This window comes from Trachurus japonicus, chromosome 8 (assembly GCF_045865225.1).
Source record: "Trachurus japonicus isolate A0001 chromosome 8, Traja_1.0".
Classification (NCBI taxonomy): Eukaryota; Metazoa; Chordata; class Actinopteri; order Carangiformes; family Carangidae; genus Trachurus; species Trachurus japonicus.
This window is the reverse complement of record NC_140914.1, coordinates 187,293-207,982: the sequence shown is the minus strand read 5'-3', so window position 1 is coordinate 207,982 and position 20,690 is coordinate 187,293. Positions and strand designations below refer to the sequence as shown.

Here is a 20,690-nt window from a genome sequence, read left to right as displayed (position 1 = left end):
CTGGATACCTGAAGGAAGTTTGTCGTATTGTGGCTCAGAGCTGAACAGTAAAAATCACTGCAGCAGTAAATGATGTTTATTGTGGAGGAGAGGAGACGCTGCAGATGAGTCACATATAATGTTACAGCCTTGATAACAGTTAAACCTTATTTCATCACATACGAGGAACACAACACCACACCATACAACAATCACAGCTTCATATAAACGTATTTGGAGCGGTGTGTGGCGCGTGGTTAAGGCTACAGTCCTCAACGCAGGCGTCCCTGGTTCGAATCCCGCGTCGGGCAGACCTTTCCTGCATGTCATTCCCCCTCTCTCTGCCTCCCCCTTTCCTGTCTGTCTCACTGTGCTGTCAAATAAAGGCGAAAAAGCCAAAAAATATACTTCAAAAAAATATATATAAACGTATTTCATACCTAGGCTACTGCAATAATACACAACGATATGCATTCAAACCTCAACAAATGAATTCAAATGTCTAGATTCTAACCGTTTAAGACGAGGGCCGCCATGTTTTGTTTTTTTTTAAGTATATTTTTGGGCTTTTATTGCCTTTAATTGATAGTGCAGTTGAGAGAGAGACAGAAAATGGGGAGGTAGAGAGTGGGGGAACGACACGCAGGAAAGGGCCGTCCGACGCGGGACTCGAACCGGGGCCGCCTGCACCGAGGACTGAGCCTCAACATGGGCCATGTTTTGATGTTGTCGTGACGTCAAGTCAGAAAGTCGGAGCTCTGATATGAAATGATACCTGAGTTTCCCACCTGTAATTTCCAAGTTCGACGCCGTTCAATTCATTTTTTTACAACTCGGAGCTAATTGTTTTTTCCGAGTTGTCTTGAACGCAGCATCAGTCCCGTTAGTGTGTTGAGTTTCCCCTCAGGTGTGTTTACCTGTCTGCTGTGGGATCCTGTGACCAGACACATGGACGCACACCTGGACGACGAAGCTACGGAGAGAGACGAGGCTCAGTGATCGAGCGTTATTCATCGATATGCAGACGACGCTGGCTTCTATGTCGCCGTCGGAGGAACCTGCCAAGAGCTTTAAATGTTCTGGGCCGAAACCCAGGAACATGCAAAGCTCTTAAACATACATGAAGAAGAACCTCGACCACATACAGTACAGGTCAAAAGTTTGGACACTCGATGCATTTCCTTTATTTTCATGACTATTGACATTGTAGATTCTCAGTGAAATTCCACTAATGAACCTGACAAGGCAACACCACCTGTGAAGTGAAAACCATGTTCAGGTCAGGTTGAAGGTTCACCTCTTGAAGCTCATCAAGAGAAGCCAAGAGTGTGCAAAGCAGTAATCAGAGCAAAGGGGGGGGGGCTACTCTGAAGAAACTAGAACTGGTGGGGGCAGAGATAGAGGAGGAGGAGGAAGAAGGAGAGGAAGAAGAAAAGAAGGAAGAGAAGACAAAGAAGAAAGAGAAGACGTGTTTTCAGTTATTTCACACTTTTTTGTTAATTCCACATGTGTTCATTCATAGTTTTGGTGCCTTCAGTGAGAATAAAGGAAACACATTGAATGAGAAGGTGTGTCCAAACTTTTGGCCTGTACTGTATATTAATCAATCAATCAATCAATCAATCAATTTGTTTGTTTCGGGCATGTCAATTTAAATCATCATCATCACACTTCATCTTAGTTCAAGTAATACAATACACATGGCCGAAAGGGAAAGCGGGAGAAGCAAAAGCTGATCTAGTCCCGCCCCCATTACCCACAGAATAAAAATATTTATCGTGATCTTTTCTTTTCTTTTGCTTTTTTACATTTTGACATTTAGAACCTTAGGATGATATGAAACAATATGAAAGACCAGGAAGTCCAGGAAATCCAGGAAGACTTTAAAAAAAAACATGGTCATAAATATGCACGCTTTTGAATGCAACTGCTTCAAAAATAATCCTAAAAATCGTGTTGCTGTTTGATGTATCTTTATGATTACTGTATTTGTTATGTGGTTGTTGTTTTGATTTGATGTGCTCTCTACCCTCAATGGCTTTCGAGATCTAAATAAAGGTTAAAGAAAAGAAAGACGAAGGGGTCCGAGAACAACAGAACATTTGGAAGAGCTGTGAAAGCGACTTGCGGTTCGTTGTGTGTTGTTAGTTACCAGGACACATCTGTGCTCTGTGCACGACACAGTTTGACGTCCGGGTTCAGGAAGTCTGGAAGCAGAGCCAGAGAAACACTGGACCGGACCACTCTCTGGGACCTACACACACAATCACATGTTCATCATATAACTCTGATATAAACTGCTGTTGACTGAGCCGTCCTTCACTTGGACAGATGGCAAGGCAAGGCAATTTTATTAGTACAGCCCGTTTTTTACCACCAGTTTGTCTCAAAGGGCTTTACATCCCATCATCACAACATCCTCTGTCCTTAGACCCTCACATCCACTGAGGAAAAACTCCATGGAAACCCTTTTAACAGGGAAAACCAGGAGAAAGCTCAGGGTGAGCAACAGAGGAGGGATCCCTCACCCAGGACGGACAGACAGGACAGAGATGTTGTTACAGACAAGACAGATCAATAACTTAAAGCAGAAGTAAGCGAAGTGGTTTTGGCTAATGCTGCGTTCCAGGCAGGCTTTTGAAACCGTAAATTACAGCTTCAAGTCACGACTTACGACTTTGTAGCGTTCCAGGCAACCCACTCGTGTTTCTCCGACCTGTTTTACCTGTGAAAGTCACTATAACGGCCACTCGTAACTTCTGACCCGTGAACTCGTACCAGATCGAACTGGTACCGCTTCACAGGTCAGAAAAACACCAGTTACGAGTTGCCTTGAACGCACCATAACTTCCTGTCAGCAGATGGAGTTAGCAGCCCCCGCCCTCGTCATGGATCTATTGGTCCTCGTCCCTACGTCACCACATTCAGGTGCATCCCTTGGCTGCACACACAGAGAGGACTGCCCCTTTATGCCGTTCTCTCTCCTCATTGGATAAAGGTTGTAGGATACAAGGAAAGTTTTCTCCTGGGCTCAGAGCAGAGCAGAGTGACTGACAGACCCGTGTTTCAGACCAAACACTCTATAGAAGTGATTGCTGTCGGAAGATACAACTATTTAAGACTTAGATTAACACAAACATTCACCTGACTTCTGCTCTGCTCTGAGCCGAAGAGAAAACATTTATCGTATCCTACAGTTTTTATCCAATGAGGAGAGAGAACGGCATGCAGGGCTGTGTGTGCAGCCAAGGGACGCCGTGAATGTGGTGACGTAGGGACGAGGACTGTTATGGTGCGTTCAAGGCAACTCGTAACTAGTGTTTTTCTGACCTGTGAAGCGGTACCAGTTCGATCTGGTACGAGTTCACGGGTCAGAAGTTACGAGTGGCCGTTATAGTGACTTTCACAGGTAAAACAGGTCGGAGAAACACGAGTGGGTTGCCTGGAACGCTACAAAGTCGTAAGTTGTGACTTGAAGCTGTAATTTACGATTTCAAAAGCCTGCCTGGAACGCAGCATTAGCCAAAACCACCGGATCGCTTACTTCTGCTTTAACTTTTTGCTCGTAAAAGAGATTTTTTTATCTCAAGCAATTTGCCTGGTAAAATAAAGGTTAAATAAAAACTGGAGAACTCAGAGAATACACTAATTCAAAGTTCTGATCAGTCCACTGACAGAGTCCTGGGTCAGGACTTTGGCTTCATACCTGTAGAGAAAAGCTCTGTCTGCAGCCCAGGCTCCAACCAGCAGGTCTGCAACACACACACACACACACACACACACACACACACATTTACAGTTGTTCTTTTTACAATTATATTTTGTATCAGTAGCATTAATTAGTCTGAATGTAAAGTGAAGCTTCCTGTGTGTATTGGACAGAAGAGCAGCGCTGCCTCGGGGCTCTGTCTGTACAGAAGTCACCACATTTACAAAAATAAATAAATGTTTTACAATGAACACATCAGTCTGCAGTAAGTTTTATTTTACTAAGCTACTGTATATAACATGGTTATGCTTTCCTGCTGCTTTCCTGCTCGTATTACGTGAAAAACCAACAATTTTTTGGTTCTGCTGCGAACCAACTTTTTAGGTTCCGAACCAATTATTTTTTCAGCCGGTTCAAAGTTGCGTTGGGGAACCAGAACCAGAACCGTGCCGGAGCGCCGCCAGTGTGAACCCAGAACCTACCCGGGTATCCATTCCCGTCAACATCGGCCCCTCCCCTCAGAGTGAAGCCGAACGCCGTCCTGCTGCCAGACTGAGGGCTGTCGATCACCTGAGAGGGCGTGGCCAAAAGACCGTCGCTGCTGCCCCTGTAGATGAACACCTGGCCCCGCCCACCTTCGCCTGACCACGGCGCCCCGATGGCCACGTCTGCACACAGAAAGTCACGGTTAGCTGCTACACGTTAGCATCACTGTGCACAACGAGTTAAAGGGACATTGTGTAACTTCTCCTGTTGTCTATTCATGAAAATGTATTATTTGGTTCTTCAGTCTGTTTTTCATTAACATCAACAAAGTGAAGTGTTCCTTTCAGCTCTGAATGAGCCGTTCATATCATTCATATCTCCATGGATATGAATGTTACACTGATGCTGCATTCACCTGCAGTCGGGCAGACGGCCGTCGCTAACAAACCAGATGTCATTTTAGTCAAAGAAGTCCAGAGAAAGCCGGTAAAACAATACCACATCGCCATGACAACATGTTGTCACGTGTATTGTTTTGCCTCGTGCTGACGGACCACTTGTTTACATAGAGGCTTGTTTATGCCGTTACGTGCAGCAGCTGTCGTCCGTCTGCCGTCTGCCCAATTTCACCTGAATGCAGCATGAAAAATACGACTGAGTTGCTTGTGATATACAACCGCACCACTAGATGGGAGGAATTCTTACACAATGTCCCTTTAAAGACATTTATTGTATGGAAACATCATCATCGTAAGTGTTTGGAAGGGTTACCATGGTAACCATCCATGTCCAGGTCACCCAGCGCAGCGAGGGCGGAGCCAAACCTCCCATACAAGGAGAAGCCGACCAACGATTGGTCAGGTTGTGAGGTGAAGGGGGCGTGTTTCCTCTGTAGGTAAACGACCACCTGAGGTAAGAACAGAAGAGTTAGGCCCCGCCCACATTAAGGCCCCGCCCACACGGATACGGCTTCACCGAATCCGATCTTTTTCTTAATCGTTTTGGAAAACATCTCCGTAAACACGGCATCGTTTCCAGAAATATCAGAGACCAGACCACCTGTCCTCTCTCCTGCAGCTGCTCCGTCACACGGTCCATGTAGAGAGGAGCTCCGATCAACACGTCATCGAGACTAGAGACAGACAGACAGAGGTTGACAGGACATGAACAAGGCAAGGCAAGGCAATTTTATTTGTATAGCCCGTTTTTACCACCAGTTTGTCTCAAAGGGCTTTACATCCCATCATAACAACATCCTCTGTCCTTAGACCCTCACATCCACTGAGGAAAAACTCCATGGAAAACCCTTTAAACAGGGAAAACCAGGAGAAAGCTCAGGGTGAGCAACAGAGGAGGGATCATCACCCAGGACAGAGATGTTGTTACAGAAAAGAAAACAGTTTACAGTTTATGTCACAGAATGTGGGGGCAGGGAGAGATCTGCCTATTATGCTGCGTTCACATGGAGTCTGGTGAACGGCAGACGGCACGGCGAGCTGGACGCCATGTTAGTGGACGAGAGAACGACGGTAAAACTTGGGGGAGCAACGGCAAAAAAAATACCGTGCACGGCAAATGGCAAACGGCAATCCCGTCCTGAGTTCAAATATCTTAACTTTTGCCGTCTGCCGCGACGGTAAACTCAACCGAACGCGACGCGTGAGTACGAGTGTGTTGACGTTGCCATAGCGACATGGTGTATGGTGTGAAATTGAAGTGACCAGATGAAATCCATCAAAATCGTCCCACTGGTGGTTAAAATCTGGTCACTTCCGGTTTAGACAGCCATTTTGAATTTAGAAAATGTCAGAAATGGATTCAGCATCACCAATAACCCCTAAAACCACTCCAATATTGCCCAGATCAGCCAAGTCAATTTTGCTGAAATATTGCCCATATAGGCAATTATGCTAATTTATGCTAATTATGTCAGTTACGCTAATTGTCCAATATATATAAGTTAGCATCCGGCAGTTTCTGAATACTGGGGACCCATACTATATATTTCTAACATAAAACTTTGGGGTACTCAACATTTCCGGGTACTCATTGTTGGCAAGTCGACTACTACAGATATTCATTCCTATCAAACGAGGCTTAGTCATAACAGCTGATTTTTACCGTCTTTCTGAACATCAAGTCGTCAAGTCAACATCAACTCAACATTACAACCTGAACCTGAACCAGGACCAGGACCAGGACCTGAACCAGGACCAGGACCAGGACCTGAACCAGGACCTGAACCTGAACCAGGACCAGGACCTGAACCAGGACCAGGACCTGAACCAGGACCAGGACCTGAACCAGGACCTGAACCAGGACCAGGACCTGAACCAGGACCAGGACCAGGACCTGAACCAGGACCTGAACCAGGACCTGAACCAGGACCTGAACCAGGACCTGAACCAGGACCTGAACCAGGACCAGGACCAGGACCTGGACTCACCTATCTCTGTTGACGTCGGTCACCGTGACGCTGTGTCCAAAGTAAGACGCCACCTACAGGAGACACAGAGCACAGTGATGACATCACCGATGACGTCACCGATGACGCGGCCGTGACTTCACATCTTGATATAGAGATAACGGTAGATTTATATAGATATAAACACGTAGATGCTGCATTCGGGCTTGTCGGGAACGTCGTCGCGGCCGCCATCTTGGGGGGGGGGGGAGGGGGGGGGGGGGGGGGGGTTCCTATGGTAAAACCCATAGATGACGTCATGCATGTCACAAACGGCAGTAGCTACGAGGTAAAACAAAACATAACAAAACCCCATTCACCCCCCCCCCCCCCAAGATGGCGGCGGTGGTGACGATCCGTTCCAATGGGCAGCAGCGTCTACGTGTTTCTACCTATGACATCATCACCTGAGCTCCCTGGAAGACGTGGTGAACACTCAGAGTCCCACTGCTCCGGCCGTCGTAGACCGTCACCTAGCAACAGAACCACAAGAACTATTTCACTCAGTCCAGACTGGGTCCAGTCTCAGTCCAGACCTGGGGTCTCATTTATAAAACTGTGCGTGGGATCCTTACTAAAAGGGTACGTACGCCCAAAAGCCAAGTTTTGCGTGCGCCAGTAAATATTCAGATTTATAAAACCCTGCGTACGCACACTTGCAAGCAAACTTCCCTTTATAAATCACAGAGTTCCTACGAGTGTGCGCAGCTGAATCCGCTTCACGTTCCGCCCTGTACACGCCCTGTACACGCCCTGTACACGCCCTGTTTTAACCGTAGATGGTCGATGCAAACCACCACATGAATGTGATCTGCATGTCAATGAGCCTGACGTGCGGTAACACTTTATTTTAAGGGGTCCTTGTTCCTGTGTATCTACCTAATTAATTACAGTGTAATTACCTATGTAACCGTATGTAATAACATGTACTTACATTGTAAATACATAGTGTATTTTGGTGTACTTACAGGTCCTTGTTACACTTGTAATAAGAAATGCTTGTTGTCCTCTCTCTTTGCACAAGCATTTCTTATTACAAGTGTAACAAGGACCTGTAAGTACACCAAAATACACTATGTATTTACAATGTAAGTACATGTTATTACATACGGTTACATAGGTAATTACACTGCAATTAATTAGGTAGATACACAGGAACAAGGACCCCTTAAAATAAAGTGTTACCTGACGTGCTGTTGTTCTGTCTGTGTTGTGAATCAGCTGCAGGTGTGAAAGTGGCGACGTGACGTGTTGCTGCAGCTGTTAACGGCGTCAGCGGCTCAGAGCCACGCGGTGTTGTTTTGGTGCGCTGCCTCTCACATGCTGGACCCGGTTCGGCACATAGTTACAACAATGACAACAGTTCTAATCTGAAACGAGTTATTAACCTTCATCATGGTCTCCCTCTCCCTCCTTTCTCCTCCAGCGGTGCCGTGGTGCAGAATTACGCACGGGGCACCGCTGTATTATTTACAGTAATTAGACTGATCGATAAAACTTTGAATAATTAGCAGAATCAGTAACATTCTGAGGAATGATCAAACATGACACTTCTCTTGATAACAAGAAAACAGAATGTAACAATTGTGGGAACGATTACTGGATTTTCCCAGGGTTTGAGATTTAATTGATTCTCGATCATATGTTCACAGTATCATAGGAACATATAGTTATTTACACCATGTATTTATCCCATGCAGCCGCGCCGTCCTCTCCTCCTCCTGCGCTCTGGGAGTGGACAATATGACGGAGAGATGGTGGTGATTAAATATAGAGAAGGAATTTTGATTTTGAATTTTAAGTTAGATTCTAAGAAGATGTTTCTGAAACACCAGTCCGATGCAAAATAACGCTGTTGAATTAAATCACCGTGGCAACATGGATCTAACGCATACGGGTTGAAATTAAATGTGTGACGGCCGATAATAAAAACATAATCGTTCTTCTCAATCATCATTTCCTGAGTCTGACTTCAGTTCACCACCACACCGTCTGTGTCGCCAATTCCCCTTTTCCTCCAAACCAGAGTACGCATGGGTCAGTGTTTGCTTAGAGCTGCGCACGTTCTCCCGCCAAGTTAGTTTTTTATAGATCACAACCTTGGCGTGGAAAGTCACGTGCGCCACTTTCAGCCCCGTTTTGTGCGTACGCAACGGTTATAAATGAGACCCCTGGTCCAGACCGGGTCCAGACCGGGTCCAGACCGGGTGGGTCCAGACCTGGTCTCTCTGGTGACGTCAGAAAACGTCAAAATCAAAGCAAAACTAAAAATATTCAACAATAAAATGAAAAAGTGAACTAAAGAGAGTCTTACTGTTCCTGCTGTGTTCCTGTCGTTGGGAACTCCCACCAGATAATCTGAAACACATCTTACTGGTTATTGATCACCAGAGATATTATATTACATTATATTATATTACATTACATTACATTACATTATATTATATTATATTATATTATATTATGTCATATTATATTATATTATATTATATTATATTATTTTATACTGACCTGGTATGGTGTCTTCAGTCAGCTGACCACTGGCCACAGAGTAACCTGACACACACACACACACACACACACACACACACACACACACACACACACACAGTAACACACACACACAGTGATGAGCTGCAGTGTTACAGTGTGTTTGTAAACAGGAAGCATCGATGTGGGCCTTTCAGAATAAAAGTCCCCTCCTCTCTACTCACCGCGGTAGACGTCGTAACCTCCCCTCTCATCTGATTGGCCGACGCCGCCCACATACTGAATGGGCTCGTCGCTGCCGCCGCCGCTGACCACGTCGCTCACGGCAACGGTGAAGACCTGACCTGAGAGCAGGGAGTCGTAGTTCACTAGAGTCGTAGTTCACTAGAGTCGTAGTTCACTAGAGTCGTAGTTCACTAGAGTCGTAGTTCACTAGAGTCGTAGTTCACTAGAGAGTCGTAGTTCACTAGAGTCGTAGTTCACTAGAGTCGTAGTTCACTAGAGTCGTAGTTCACTAGAGTTGTAGTTCACTAGAGAGTCGTAGTTCACTAGAGTCATAGTTCACTAGAGAGTCGTAGTTCACTAGAGTCGTAGTTCACTAGAGAGTCGTAGTTCACTAGAGAGTCGTAGTTCACTAGAGTCGTAGTTCACTAGAGTCGTAGTTCACTAGAGTCGTAGTTCACTAGAGTCGTAGTTCACTAGAGAGTCGTAGTTCACTAGAGTCGTAGTTCACTAGAGAGTCGTAGTTCACTAGAGAGTCGTAGTTCACTAGAGTCGTAGTTCACTAGAGTCGTAGTTCACTAGAGTCGTAGTTCACTAGAGAGTCGTAGTTCACTAGAGTCGTAGTTCACTAGAGAGTCGTAGTTCACTAGAGTCGTAGTTCACTTACTGCCAACAGAGTCGTAGTTCACTAGAGTCGTAGTTCACTAGAGCCGTAGTTCACTAGAGAGTCGTAGTTCACTAGAGAGTCGTAGTTCACTTACAGACGACAGAGAGTCGTAGTTCACTAGAGTCGTAGTTCACTAGAGAGTCGTAGTTCACTAGAGTCGTAGTTCACTAGAGAGTCGTAGTTCACTAGAGAGTCGTAGTTCACTAGAGAGTCGTAGTTCACTTACAGACGACAGAGAGTCGTAGTTCACTAGAGTCGTAGTTCACTAGAGAGTCGTAGTTCACTTACAGACGACAGAGAGTCGTAGTTCACTAGAGAGTCGTAGTTCACTAGAGTGGTAGTTCACTAGAGTCGTAGTTCACTAGAGTCGTAGTTCACTAGAGAGTCGTAGTTCACTAGAGTCGTAGTTCACTAGAGTCGTAGTTCACTAGAGAGTCGTAGTTCACTAGAGTCGTAGTTCACTAGAGAGTCGTAGTTCACTAGAGAGTCGTAGTTCACTAGAGTCGTAGTTCACTAGAGTCGTAGTTCACTAGAGAGTCGTAGTTCACTAGAGTCGTAGTTCACTAGAGTGGTAGTTCACTAGAGTCGTAGTTCACTAGAGTCGTAGTTCACTAGAGAGTCGTAGTTCACTAGAGTCGTAGTTCACTAGAGTGGTAGTTCACCAGAGAGTCGTAGTTCACTAGAGTCGTAGTTCACTAGAGTCATAGTTCACTAGAGTCGTAGTTCACTAGAGTCGTAGTTCACCAGAGAGTCGTAGTTCACTAGAGTCGTAGTTCACCAGAGAGTCGTAGTTCACTAGAGTCATAGTTCACCAGAGAGTCGTAGTTCACTAGAGAGTCGTAGTTCACTAGAGTCGTAGTTCACTAGAGTCGTAGTTCACTAGAGAGTCGTAGTTCACTAGAGTCGTAGTTCACTAGAGTCGTAGTTCACTAGAGAGTCGTAGTTCACTAGAGAGTCGTAGTTCACTAGAGTCGTAGTTCACTAGAGAGTCGTAGTTCACTAGAGTCGTAGTTCACTAGAGTCGTAGTTCACTTCCTGACCAGCAGGAGGAGCCACTCACCCTGGAAGAAGAATCCTCCCGGAGCGCCGAGCACCAGCCGTCCGTCCTGCAACACGGTGCCAACAACAACATCATGTTTTTATTTTTCACGCCTGGCTCAAACCGCCATGAAAACCATAGGGGGAAGATCATCAGAAGATCAACGTGTAGAGAATCTACAGCACTCTTAGTAACGGTTACTTCCCTGAATTCGTCTATATTAGCAGCTGATACATGACCCCCCCTGCCCCCCCCCTGCCCCCCCCCCCCCTCCCATCCACCCACCTTTGTGACGTCAGAGCTGAAGCCGACCTCACAGTACCGCTGGTCCTTTGCTAGGCAACAAGAAACACACACAAGGTGAGACCTTTCAGACACACCCACCTGGTGTCAGTCAATCAATCAATCAATCAATCAATCAATCAATCAATCAATCAATCAATCAATCAATCAATCAATCAATCAATCAATCAAACACTTTATTGTCCCCAAGGGGCAATTTAAAAGGCATAAAGAGCCGCATTAGGACAAACAAGACAGCAGACGACATAGAAACATTCACAAATGGAAAGACTGACTTACTGCAGGGACCCTAGCCCTTGGGCCAAAGGTGGCAGAAATGGTTTGTGTATATGAAAAAAGAAGAGTCTAATATGCAGCAGACCTAATGGACAGGGATGAAAGCTGCATCCAGAGGGGTGTGCCCCACCTCCACTTTTATTTACTTTTACTCTGTTTTTAAGGGTTAGGGTTATCTTTTATCATTTTGGTGACTTGCATTGTTGTTCAATGACTTGTTGACTTGTTTATGTAAAACAAAAAAAAGCAAAATAAATAAAGAGTTAAAAAAAAAAAAAGCATTCACAAAGTGCTTGAAGGGGGCAGACCAGGAGCTGTGATCTCACCGTATTTGAGCTTCTTGTACTCGGCCTCGGTCAGCGCTCCTCTGCACGGGGAGAAGGAGGAGGACAGTCCCGTCTTGTGGTCCAGAAGGAGACAGTTCCCCACCGGCGTCTTCCCCGACTCCGCCCCGCGGCCTCGAGCGTTCCAGTGGAAGAGAGGAGCGCACGCCTGAGGGGACACGGAAGATGGTGTCACCAAGTCTCACCGAGTCTCACCGAGTCTCACCGAGTCTCACCGAGTCTCATCGAGTCTCATCGAGTCTCACCGAGTCTCATCGAGTCTCACCGAGTCTCATCGAGTCTCATCGAGTCTCACCGAGTCTCACCGAGTCTCACCGAGTCTCACCGAGTCTCATCGAGTCTCACCGAGTCTCACCGAGTCTCACCGAGTCTCATCGAGTCTCACCAAGTCTCATCGAGTCTCACCAAGTCTCATCGAGTCTCACCAAGTCTCACCAAGTCTCATCAAGTCGCATCAAGTCTCACCAGGGCAAGACAAGGCAATTTTATTTGTATAGCCCGTTTTTACCACCAGTTTGTCTCAAAGGGCTTTACATCCCATAATAACAACATCCTCTGTCCTTAGACCCTCACATCCACTGAGGAAAAACTCCATGGAAAACCCTTTTAACAGGGAAAACCAGGAGAAAGCTCAGGGTGAGCCTCTCCTGTACTGCGAAGGTGGCTGTCTTTTAACGAGGCTAGATCACCATGGTAACTTATGCTTAGCTCATAATCTGGTCCCGACCAGGTTATGTTAAGAGTTTAATCATAAAACCGGCTATAAAAGCACTGCTGTTTCACTATTTAACTCATTTACAGCTGCGTCACCTTTACTTTGAAAGTCCAGTGGAGCTGGATCAGAACGGAGCGTTTGTACGGAGGGAGAGATCAGCTGATCGCTGCTGTTGACTTTCTCTCTGAGCGTCTCCGCCGAGAGTTGTCTCCGCCTCCTCACCCGTTGAGCTGAGCGTCAGGAGCTCATTATATATTAGACTATAGTCTATATTTTACTTTTATATACAGTCAGTCACCACTGATAGAAGTTGTTCGCTCGCAGCAGGACAGATAATCAGATGGATAATCTGTAAAGTTAATAATTTCACTTAATGTGGCCGTGAATAAATTAATTCCGATGTGTCGCCTGTTATATTTCAGTGTTGCCCAAACGCAAATCTTGAGTCTCCGCTGTTTTCACATTTAAAAAGGTCTTTGTTTATGAGATTTGCTTGTAGCTACAGCACCTAAAAAAAAAACCTCACTGTAACCTATTCAGCCTCACTTCCAATAAAACACACACTCGCGTTATAATTGCGATCTGTGAAATATAACAATATAAAACACAATTTAAAATGATAGTTGATGTTGCTCTAGTTTATATGGATAAAGCTTCATATTTAAAAGTAGCGCAAGAGCTGTCAGAAAAATTAAAAGCGGCCTCCTCTCTTGTCATATTTGCAGCAACACTGTTGCTTCAGGCTGTGATCGTGCTTTTTTTTAATATCGCTCATACTCTCTCCATTAAAACAATTGCACTCGTCTTGGCTGAAATCAGCCTGTTGTGGATCCATTTCGTGCGGAAGTAGAATAATATGACGTCAAACGCCCCCTTTTATGTGAACACACGCAGAGCACAAAGCTGAGAACCGGACTTGACTAATTAAGTTGATAACCACCGTCACAGTACCGTTTAGCTCTGGTTGCGGACTTGAGGGTTTGTTGAGCTGCATCTTGAGCACAAAGCCTAGGTATGTTGAGCCTCCTTCGCAGTACAGGCCCCAGGTGTGTGTGTGTGTGTGTGTGTGTGTGTGTGTGTGTGGTCTCACCAGCAGCTGTGAGCTGCTCAGCGACCGGACCGAGGCTCCGAACCACTGCTGGCTCTTGAAGGCCTGGAGCAGCAGACCGTCGTCGCTGATGTAGTCCTCGTCACCTGCAGCGGGTAAGGACCACAACAACAACAACAACAACAACAACAACAGACACAAGCTGCGTTTACAAAAATACTGTTTACAATCAGATTAAGAAGTCGATCAGATTCTAAATGTCTCATGTAAACACCGGATCAGATTGTATTTTGGATCGGATTGGAAGAGGTCGTCTCTACGGCGACTGATCATCAGCTTCATGCTGCTTCAGTTGATAGAGGATCATTCATTCTGCTCATCGCGTCATCGTACGTAGGCGTCACGTATTGACATTGGCGGGCGCTCCGTTGTTGTTATTAGCAACGTAGCATGCTATGGAACGTTAGCAGCTCTCCGCTGTATCCTCCGCTCTGTAGCGGCTTGGAGGCTCCGCTGGTCGCCATGGAGCCGGGCTCCGCCGGTCGCCATGGAGCCGGGCTCCGCCGGTCGCCATGGAGCCGCGCTCCGCTGGTCGTAGGTGAGGAGCGGAGGAGCCGCTGCAAGCGCCACTTTCAAATGTTTAACGTTAGGACGTTGTTAGGACGTTGTTTACATTCGGACGCACCAGGCTAGACCGTCTCATTTACCGACGGTTGACTGAGCCTCTGGAGGAGGAGCCTCTGAAGCCGTTGCCCCCGGAGACGGCGTAGGCTGGGTCCTCCGAAGCTGCAGCTGCTGAACTGAGACACAGTTTAATATAATCGGCTTCAGCTGGTCCATGTCTACGTGGACTGAATCTGGATCAGTTTCTTTAGTGTTCATGTCAACAGGTCCAATAAGATTAATTTAAAACGACTGTTTACAATCAGACTGAGGAAAACACTGCAGGTAAACACACCTGGTGACTCTGTGTTCTCTGCCGCCTGATTGGCCGAAACATCCACCATTTACCTTTTTGATCAAACTCAACGATGTCACAGCCGGCGCCTTCAGGTGACAGGGGGCAGAGGAACACGGCGCCGCCCTCGGCCACGCCCGGTTGGCTGCTGTTGGCTCGGGGAGCTCCAATCACAGCGAAGGACCTAGAACACATCAGAATCTGTTATTAGTGTGAAAGCATTTACACTATTGTTCTTCTGTTCGGCCATTTTCTTCCGCCTTTTTACGGTCTTCTTCTAGTCTTTCATACTTTGTGCTATTTCAACAATTCATATATCAAAACGTGCAGCTTTTTCTGGACTTTATCGGATGTATTCAAATTTTTCATACTTTTTATACTTTTTCAAATATTTAACTTTTTCTGATTTTTTTTTCCCCCAAAGAGAATGTATTGGAACAGTCTTCAAACTCTTCAAATCTTCTTACTTCTTTCAGCCACTAACGCTTCACCATACTTTCTGCTAGAGACTTCATTCAAATTCTAAGCTGTAGACAAACTTTTTAAGTGTTCCTCTATGACTCAGTTTATTGATATCTTCAACAGTTTCTGATATTTGGCAGTTTTAAAATCATTAAGTTTTTTGACAAAATCCAGCTTTATAATGTGTGTGTGTTGCGTCTAACGAGCAGGGCTAGAGTGGTGACATTGTCAGCCAGAGTGGAGAGAGGCAAAAAAACATTCTAGAGTTTTTCTGGCTAAACTGTCGGCACGGCCACAAATTAAACTCTAGACACATGATTTTCTCCAGTTTTGTAGCCACACTTGTCTTCTGGCTAAAATTCTGGTCAAAAATGCAAAGAGACTTAGATAATAATTTAAAAATATTTTTTAAATGCAGCCAGGGAGCTCTCTGCTCTCATTCAGCCCAATGCATTTTTTTCACAGCAGCATGAGAAGGAGCTCAACTTTGTAACTTGCTGTTAAGTGCTTTTTAATTCGTTTTAATTCACCAAAAAATAGTCACAGGTCACAAAAAAGTCATCTTCTTACTTGGTGTGGCTCATTTCTGCACTTTCCTTACTTTTATTTTAAAGCAGAAGCCAGTGATCCTCTTATTAAAGGTTTTCTTTGCCCCTCACATACTGTCTCTGTCTGTAGCCTAGTGGTTAGCTCACTGGGCTGAACACCTGAAGGTTGCTGGTTCAAATCTTGCCTCAACAACAATTATAGTGAATTATTTTCCCAGTCGTCCTCTGTTGACTTCTGATAACTTGCTTCATGTTGAAACTGCTGCTCTCAGCCTGAAATTCACAGAAATTTTCATTCTAAGTCATTCAAGCTTGACTCTCAAGCTTTCTTGGTGTTGACACAGTGTGTTTCCAACAGGTGCAGCTTTGGGCTCGTTAACTTCAGAGTGAGACAGAGTGCAGCTCATCAACAGACAACAGTCTTTGCAACTGTGTGTACACTGTGGCCTAGAGGCAGAGTGGAAGTCTACTGACCATGAGGTTGTGGGTTCGATTCCTACCTTGGTCAAACACTTGTATGGTGATCACTGCTTGCAATTTTTGCTAATTCTGCAACAGCGTTCAGCTGCTTTCAGCATTCACACGCATTTCCAAAAGGAAATGCTACTTTATCTAGTTGTTTCTACTGTTTCTACTGTTTCTATTGTGTTTCTACTGTTTCTACTGTGTTTCTACTGTTTCTACTGTGACTCCACTGTGTTTCTACTGTTTCTATTGTGACTCCACTGTGTTTCTACTGTTTCTACTGTTTCTACTGTTTCTACTGTTTCTACTGTTTCTACTGTGACTCCACTGTGTTTCTACTGTCTCTACTGTTTCTACTGTTTCTACTGTTTCTACTGTGTTTCTACTGTTTCTACTGTGTTTCTACTGTTTCTACTGTGTTTCTATTGTTTCTACTGTTTCTACTGTGTTTCTACTGTGTTTCTACTGTTTCTACTGTGACTCCACTGTGTTTCTACTGTCTCTACTGTTTCTACTGTGTTTCTATTGTTTCTACTGTGTTTCTACTGTGTTTCTATTGTTTGTCGAACCTGTTCCCAAAACTTTAATGACGGACAAAAGTTTGGGACTCGGTGTGTAAACATGATCGACACAACATGAGGTCCAATTTATTTTTTGACGTGCGGCAATTTCGGACGACAAAAACGGACTCAGTGTGCAAAGACCTTAGAGTCAAGATAAAATGCTTTATAGTATGTTATGATTATTGTTATAAAGCATTATGATAATTAATATAACTATAGTTATACAGTGCTATAACTGCATTATAACTCATTATAAGTCTGGTTATAATGCGTTGATAGGCGTCAAGTAAAGTGTTTCTGTCCTGACCTGTTGCTGGTGCTGGTGTGGAAGTCCAGGGAGAATCCAAACAGACTTCCTGTCGGTCCGACGAACGTCTGAGCTTCATCCCGCAGGTTCAGACACACACACACACTCACACACACACTCACACACACCAACAGACACACACACCTGGACACACACATCACTGACATGGTCGTCGTCTCGGTGTCGGTGCAGAAACTGAACTGAAGCGGTGTGTGTCTGAGCTTCCCTCCAACAGCACTGTGTGTGTGTGTGTGTGTGTGTGTGTGTGTGTGTGTGTGTGTGTGTGTGTGTGTGTGTGTGTGTGTGTGTGTGTGTGTGTGTGTGTGTGTGTGACAGATGATTGACAGCAGTCCAACCACAGGAGCTGCTGTTTCCTGACGATCTGAACTAAACACACACACGTCTGTTATCTATTGGTCTATTGGTGTGTGTGTGTGTGTGTGTGTGTGTGTGTGTGTGTGTGTGTGTGTGTGTGTGTGTCTGTGTGTGTGTGTGTGTGTGTGTGGTTATTAATGTGCTGTCATGCTTCTGGAAGACAGAGACTTCTTCACTGTCACTGAACGACCTTCAAACAGGAAGTGAGTCAGTGACAGATACCAGTGTGTGTGTGTGTGTGTGTGTGTGTGTGTGTGTGTGTGTGTGTGTGTGTGTGACACCTCATGTCAAACTGCGTCAGTCTTTCACTTTTTGTCTGACCACATACAGTATATACATATCTGTCTATTTATATCTATGTCTACAACAACATCTATGTGTATCTATTTGTGTATCTATATCTATGTCTACAACTCTATGTCTATATCTATTGTGTATCTATAAATATCTGTCTATAACAATATCTATGTGTATCTATTTATATCTACATGTATTTATGCATATGTATATCTATATTTATATCTCTGTCTATATCTATGTAAATGTGTATTTATCTCCTATGTCTGTACAAACAGAAGGTCAGTGTGAACAGAAAGTATATTTTTAGGCTTTGCCTTTATTTGACAGCACATAGTTCAGATAGACAGGAAAGGGGGAGGCAGAGAGAGGAGGAATGACATGCAGGAAATGTCTGCCCGACGCGGGATTCGAACCAGGGACGCCTGCGTTGAGGGCGGCCGGCTTAAGCACTGCGCCACAAACCGCGTAACAGAATCTTTTTCACCATATATTATTTCTATGAGGTGTCTAGAACAACATACTAAAAGTCCTAATGAATCCTAGTTGGGGAAATATGTTTAATTCTCATCAATCCAACATTGATTTACTGTATAAAGTCTATGGTGCCAATAAGGACAGACATACATTTATATTTTTGTGTTCGTGAATGTAAACACCATTTCCTGATTCCAGAAATCGGGATAAAATGGCGGCGACAACAAGAGCGCTTTTCTGGAGCGACGAGGAGACTATTAAGTTTTAATATGTTTTCATGTGAGAAAGTAACTGTTTAGACCCCAAATCTACGGCCAGTTGATCCAAACGACGGCTGTTTAGAAGTTTGCTCCGATGTTTTTCAGAGAAGTGAAGCTCTGCAGCGACCGGGACATCACAGAGACAGCAGCCGGTCTGCTGAGCTGCTCGGCCGGCCAACCTCCGTCCTCATCCCGGGGGAGAAAACCATCGCTAATTAACTTACCCGCAGGTTTTTAGAGGTTTACCACCGGCTGGTTAAAGTATTTCTAGGAGATAAATGTTGGTCTCAGTGATGAAATCTAACAGCTGTATCAGTAGCATTAGTTAGTCTGAATGTAAAGTGAAGCTTCATGTGTGTATTGGACAGAAGAGCAGCGCTGCCTGGAGGCTCTGTCGCCTCACGTGTGTACAGAAATCACCACTTTTACATCAATAAATGCACGTTTTACAATAAACCGATCAGTCTACATTACATTTTCTTTTCTTTTATTAAGTTATATAACATGGCAGCATTTTTAATTTGTAAATTTTCTGACCTACATATTTCCTAGTAGCTTCCTGTTGTAAACAATAAACATGAATGAAACACACATACGCACGTAATCAGATATTTATCATGTATACAGGGATACTGAATAACCGGGTTTCTCTAAGTCCATGTAAACACCACACCCCGAATTTGATTAAAATACGGGGTACTTAAAAAACCTGATTAAAACCGGGGTACTGAGTACTGTGGGCCCGTTTTCACACGCCGACGCTAATGAAATATGCTTGTAAGACTCTTCCAGTTGATGTGTGCCTGTGTGTGAAATCAATCAATCAATCAATCAATCAATCAATCAATCAATCAATCAATCAATCAATGTGGGCGGAGCCTCTGTCTACGTTAAGCCCCGCCCCTTTCTGTCATCGCCGTCCTCTTCCTCTTTTTCTCTTCATCAGTCTGTGCAGTGGATTCATCCGTCAATAACCAATAATCAGTCATCAACCTCACAGTTTAGAGACACACACACAAACCAGTTGTTCATCAATGAAAAAAACCTCAAACTACACGACTTCATCAACTACAAAACTCTGCAGATTAAGTAAAGGGACCTTCCGCATAACTTACAAGGTTTGTTCATAGACAGAGAAGTGACAGAGTCTGAGAGGAAACATGTTCTTTAGGCCGAGGAGTGAGAACTACGTTAAAACCCTTTTCTATCTCAGTCACTGGTGTCAAACAGTGGAACAAACTACATGATGAGGTTAAAACATCAAGAAACTTGTTGTGGGATTTTAAAATAGAATTATGAAACTCTATTCTAGATAATTACAAACTGATTTAAACCCAGAGGAAGAGGTTTAAGGTTCTTCTGGACTGCAGCTCTGCTGTTGTGTCACACATGTAAGAAAGAAACACTGTGATGAAATGAACGTGTTGTGAACGGTGATCAGGGCGGTGACGAGCTTTAAGCTTCGGTCGTGAGCTGCTGTTAATAATAATAATAATAATAATAATAATAATACATTTAATTTAGAGGCGCCTTTCATGACACCCCAGGTCACCTTACAGAGCATAAAATAAAAACAACATTATTAAAAACAAGACATGGTGGAAAAACAAAACAAACAAACAAACAGTTGTGGAACTGATGAAGTCTGATTCAATGAACATGTCTGAAATAAATAAATAAATAAATGAACAATCTGTTCCAGTACTGCGCTCCTGTGTGTGTGTGTGTGTGTGTGTGTGTGTGTGTACAGGTTGATTGGCTCAATGTGCAACACACACACACACAGCAGGTGCTTTTCAAAATAAAAGCGTTAAGCCCCGCCCCCTCTGCTCTGATTGGCTCGTGGCTGCAGCCTCCTGAGAGCAGCACGCGCTCCGGACTCAGTCACAACAGAACCAGGACCAGGACCAGGACCAGGACCAGGACCAGAACCAGGACCAGGACCTGGACCAGGACCAGGACCAGAACCAGAACCAGGACCAGGACCAGAACCAGGACCAGGACCAGGACCAGGACCAGGACCAGGACCAGGACCAGAACCAGGACCAGAACCAGGACCTGAACCAGGACCAGGACCAGACAGCTGCTAACCCTCTTCTCTCCTGGTTTAACCCGGATCGGCTCGGCCTTTGATCCTTTGATGTTTCCCGCCGACATGGCTGGAGACCTGAAGCGGACCGGACCGGACCGAGCGGGACCGAGGGATGAATGAGACAGGATGGAGAGACTACTGAGT

The 20,690-nt window shown here is 44.8% G+C and overlaps 1 protein-coding gene across 1 annotated transcript in view; it reads right to left on the bottom strand.

The window, feature by feature from the left end:
• itga2b (integrin, alpha 2b) overlaps window positions 1-17,236 on the bottom strand; it is a 33,418-nt gene extending 16,182 nt beyond the window's left edge. The window contains exons 1-17 of the mRNA XM_085783272.1: window positions 17,046-17,236; window positions 14,754-14,884; window positions 13,785-13,888; window positions 11,962-12,127; window positions 11,342-11,391; window positions 11,078-11,123; window positions 9,353-9,472; window positions 9,150-9,194; window positions 8,953-8,996; window positions 7,046-7,111; window positions 6,621-6,673; window positions 5,234-5,306; window positions 4,946-5,081; window positions 4,171-4,356; window positions 3,686-3,731; window positions 2,132-2,233; window positions 897-952 (exon numbers count right to left, since the gene is read on the bottom strand). Of these exons, the coding sequence (XP_085639398.1) occupies window positions 897-952; window positions 2,132-2,233; window positions 3,686-3,731; window positions 4,171-4,356; window positions 4,946-5,081; window positions 5,234-5,306; window positions 6,621-6,673; window positions 7,046-7,111; window positions 8,953-8,996; window positions 9,150-9,194; window positions 9,353-9,472; window positions 11,078-11,123; window positions 11,342-11,391; window positions 11,962-12,127; window positions 13,785-13,888; window positions 14,754-14,884; window positions 17,046-17,212 (1,591 nt within the window). The 5' untranslated portion in view covers window positions 17,213-17,236. The remainder of the gene's footprint in view (window positions 1-896; window positions 953-2,131; window positions 2,234-3,685; window positions 3,732-4,170; window positions 4,357-4,945; window positions 5,082-5,233; window positions 5,307-6,620; window positions 6,674-7,045; window positions 7,112-8,952; window positions 8,997-9,149; window positions 9,195-9,352; window positions 9,473-11,077; window positions 11,124-11,341; window positions 11,392-11,961; window positions 12,128-13,784; window positions 13,889-14,753; window positions 14,885-17,045) is intronic.
• Window positions 17,237-20,690: the final 3,454 nt, after the last annotated feature.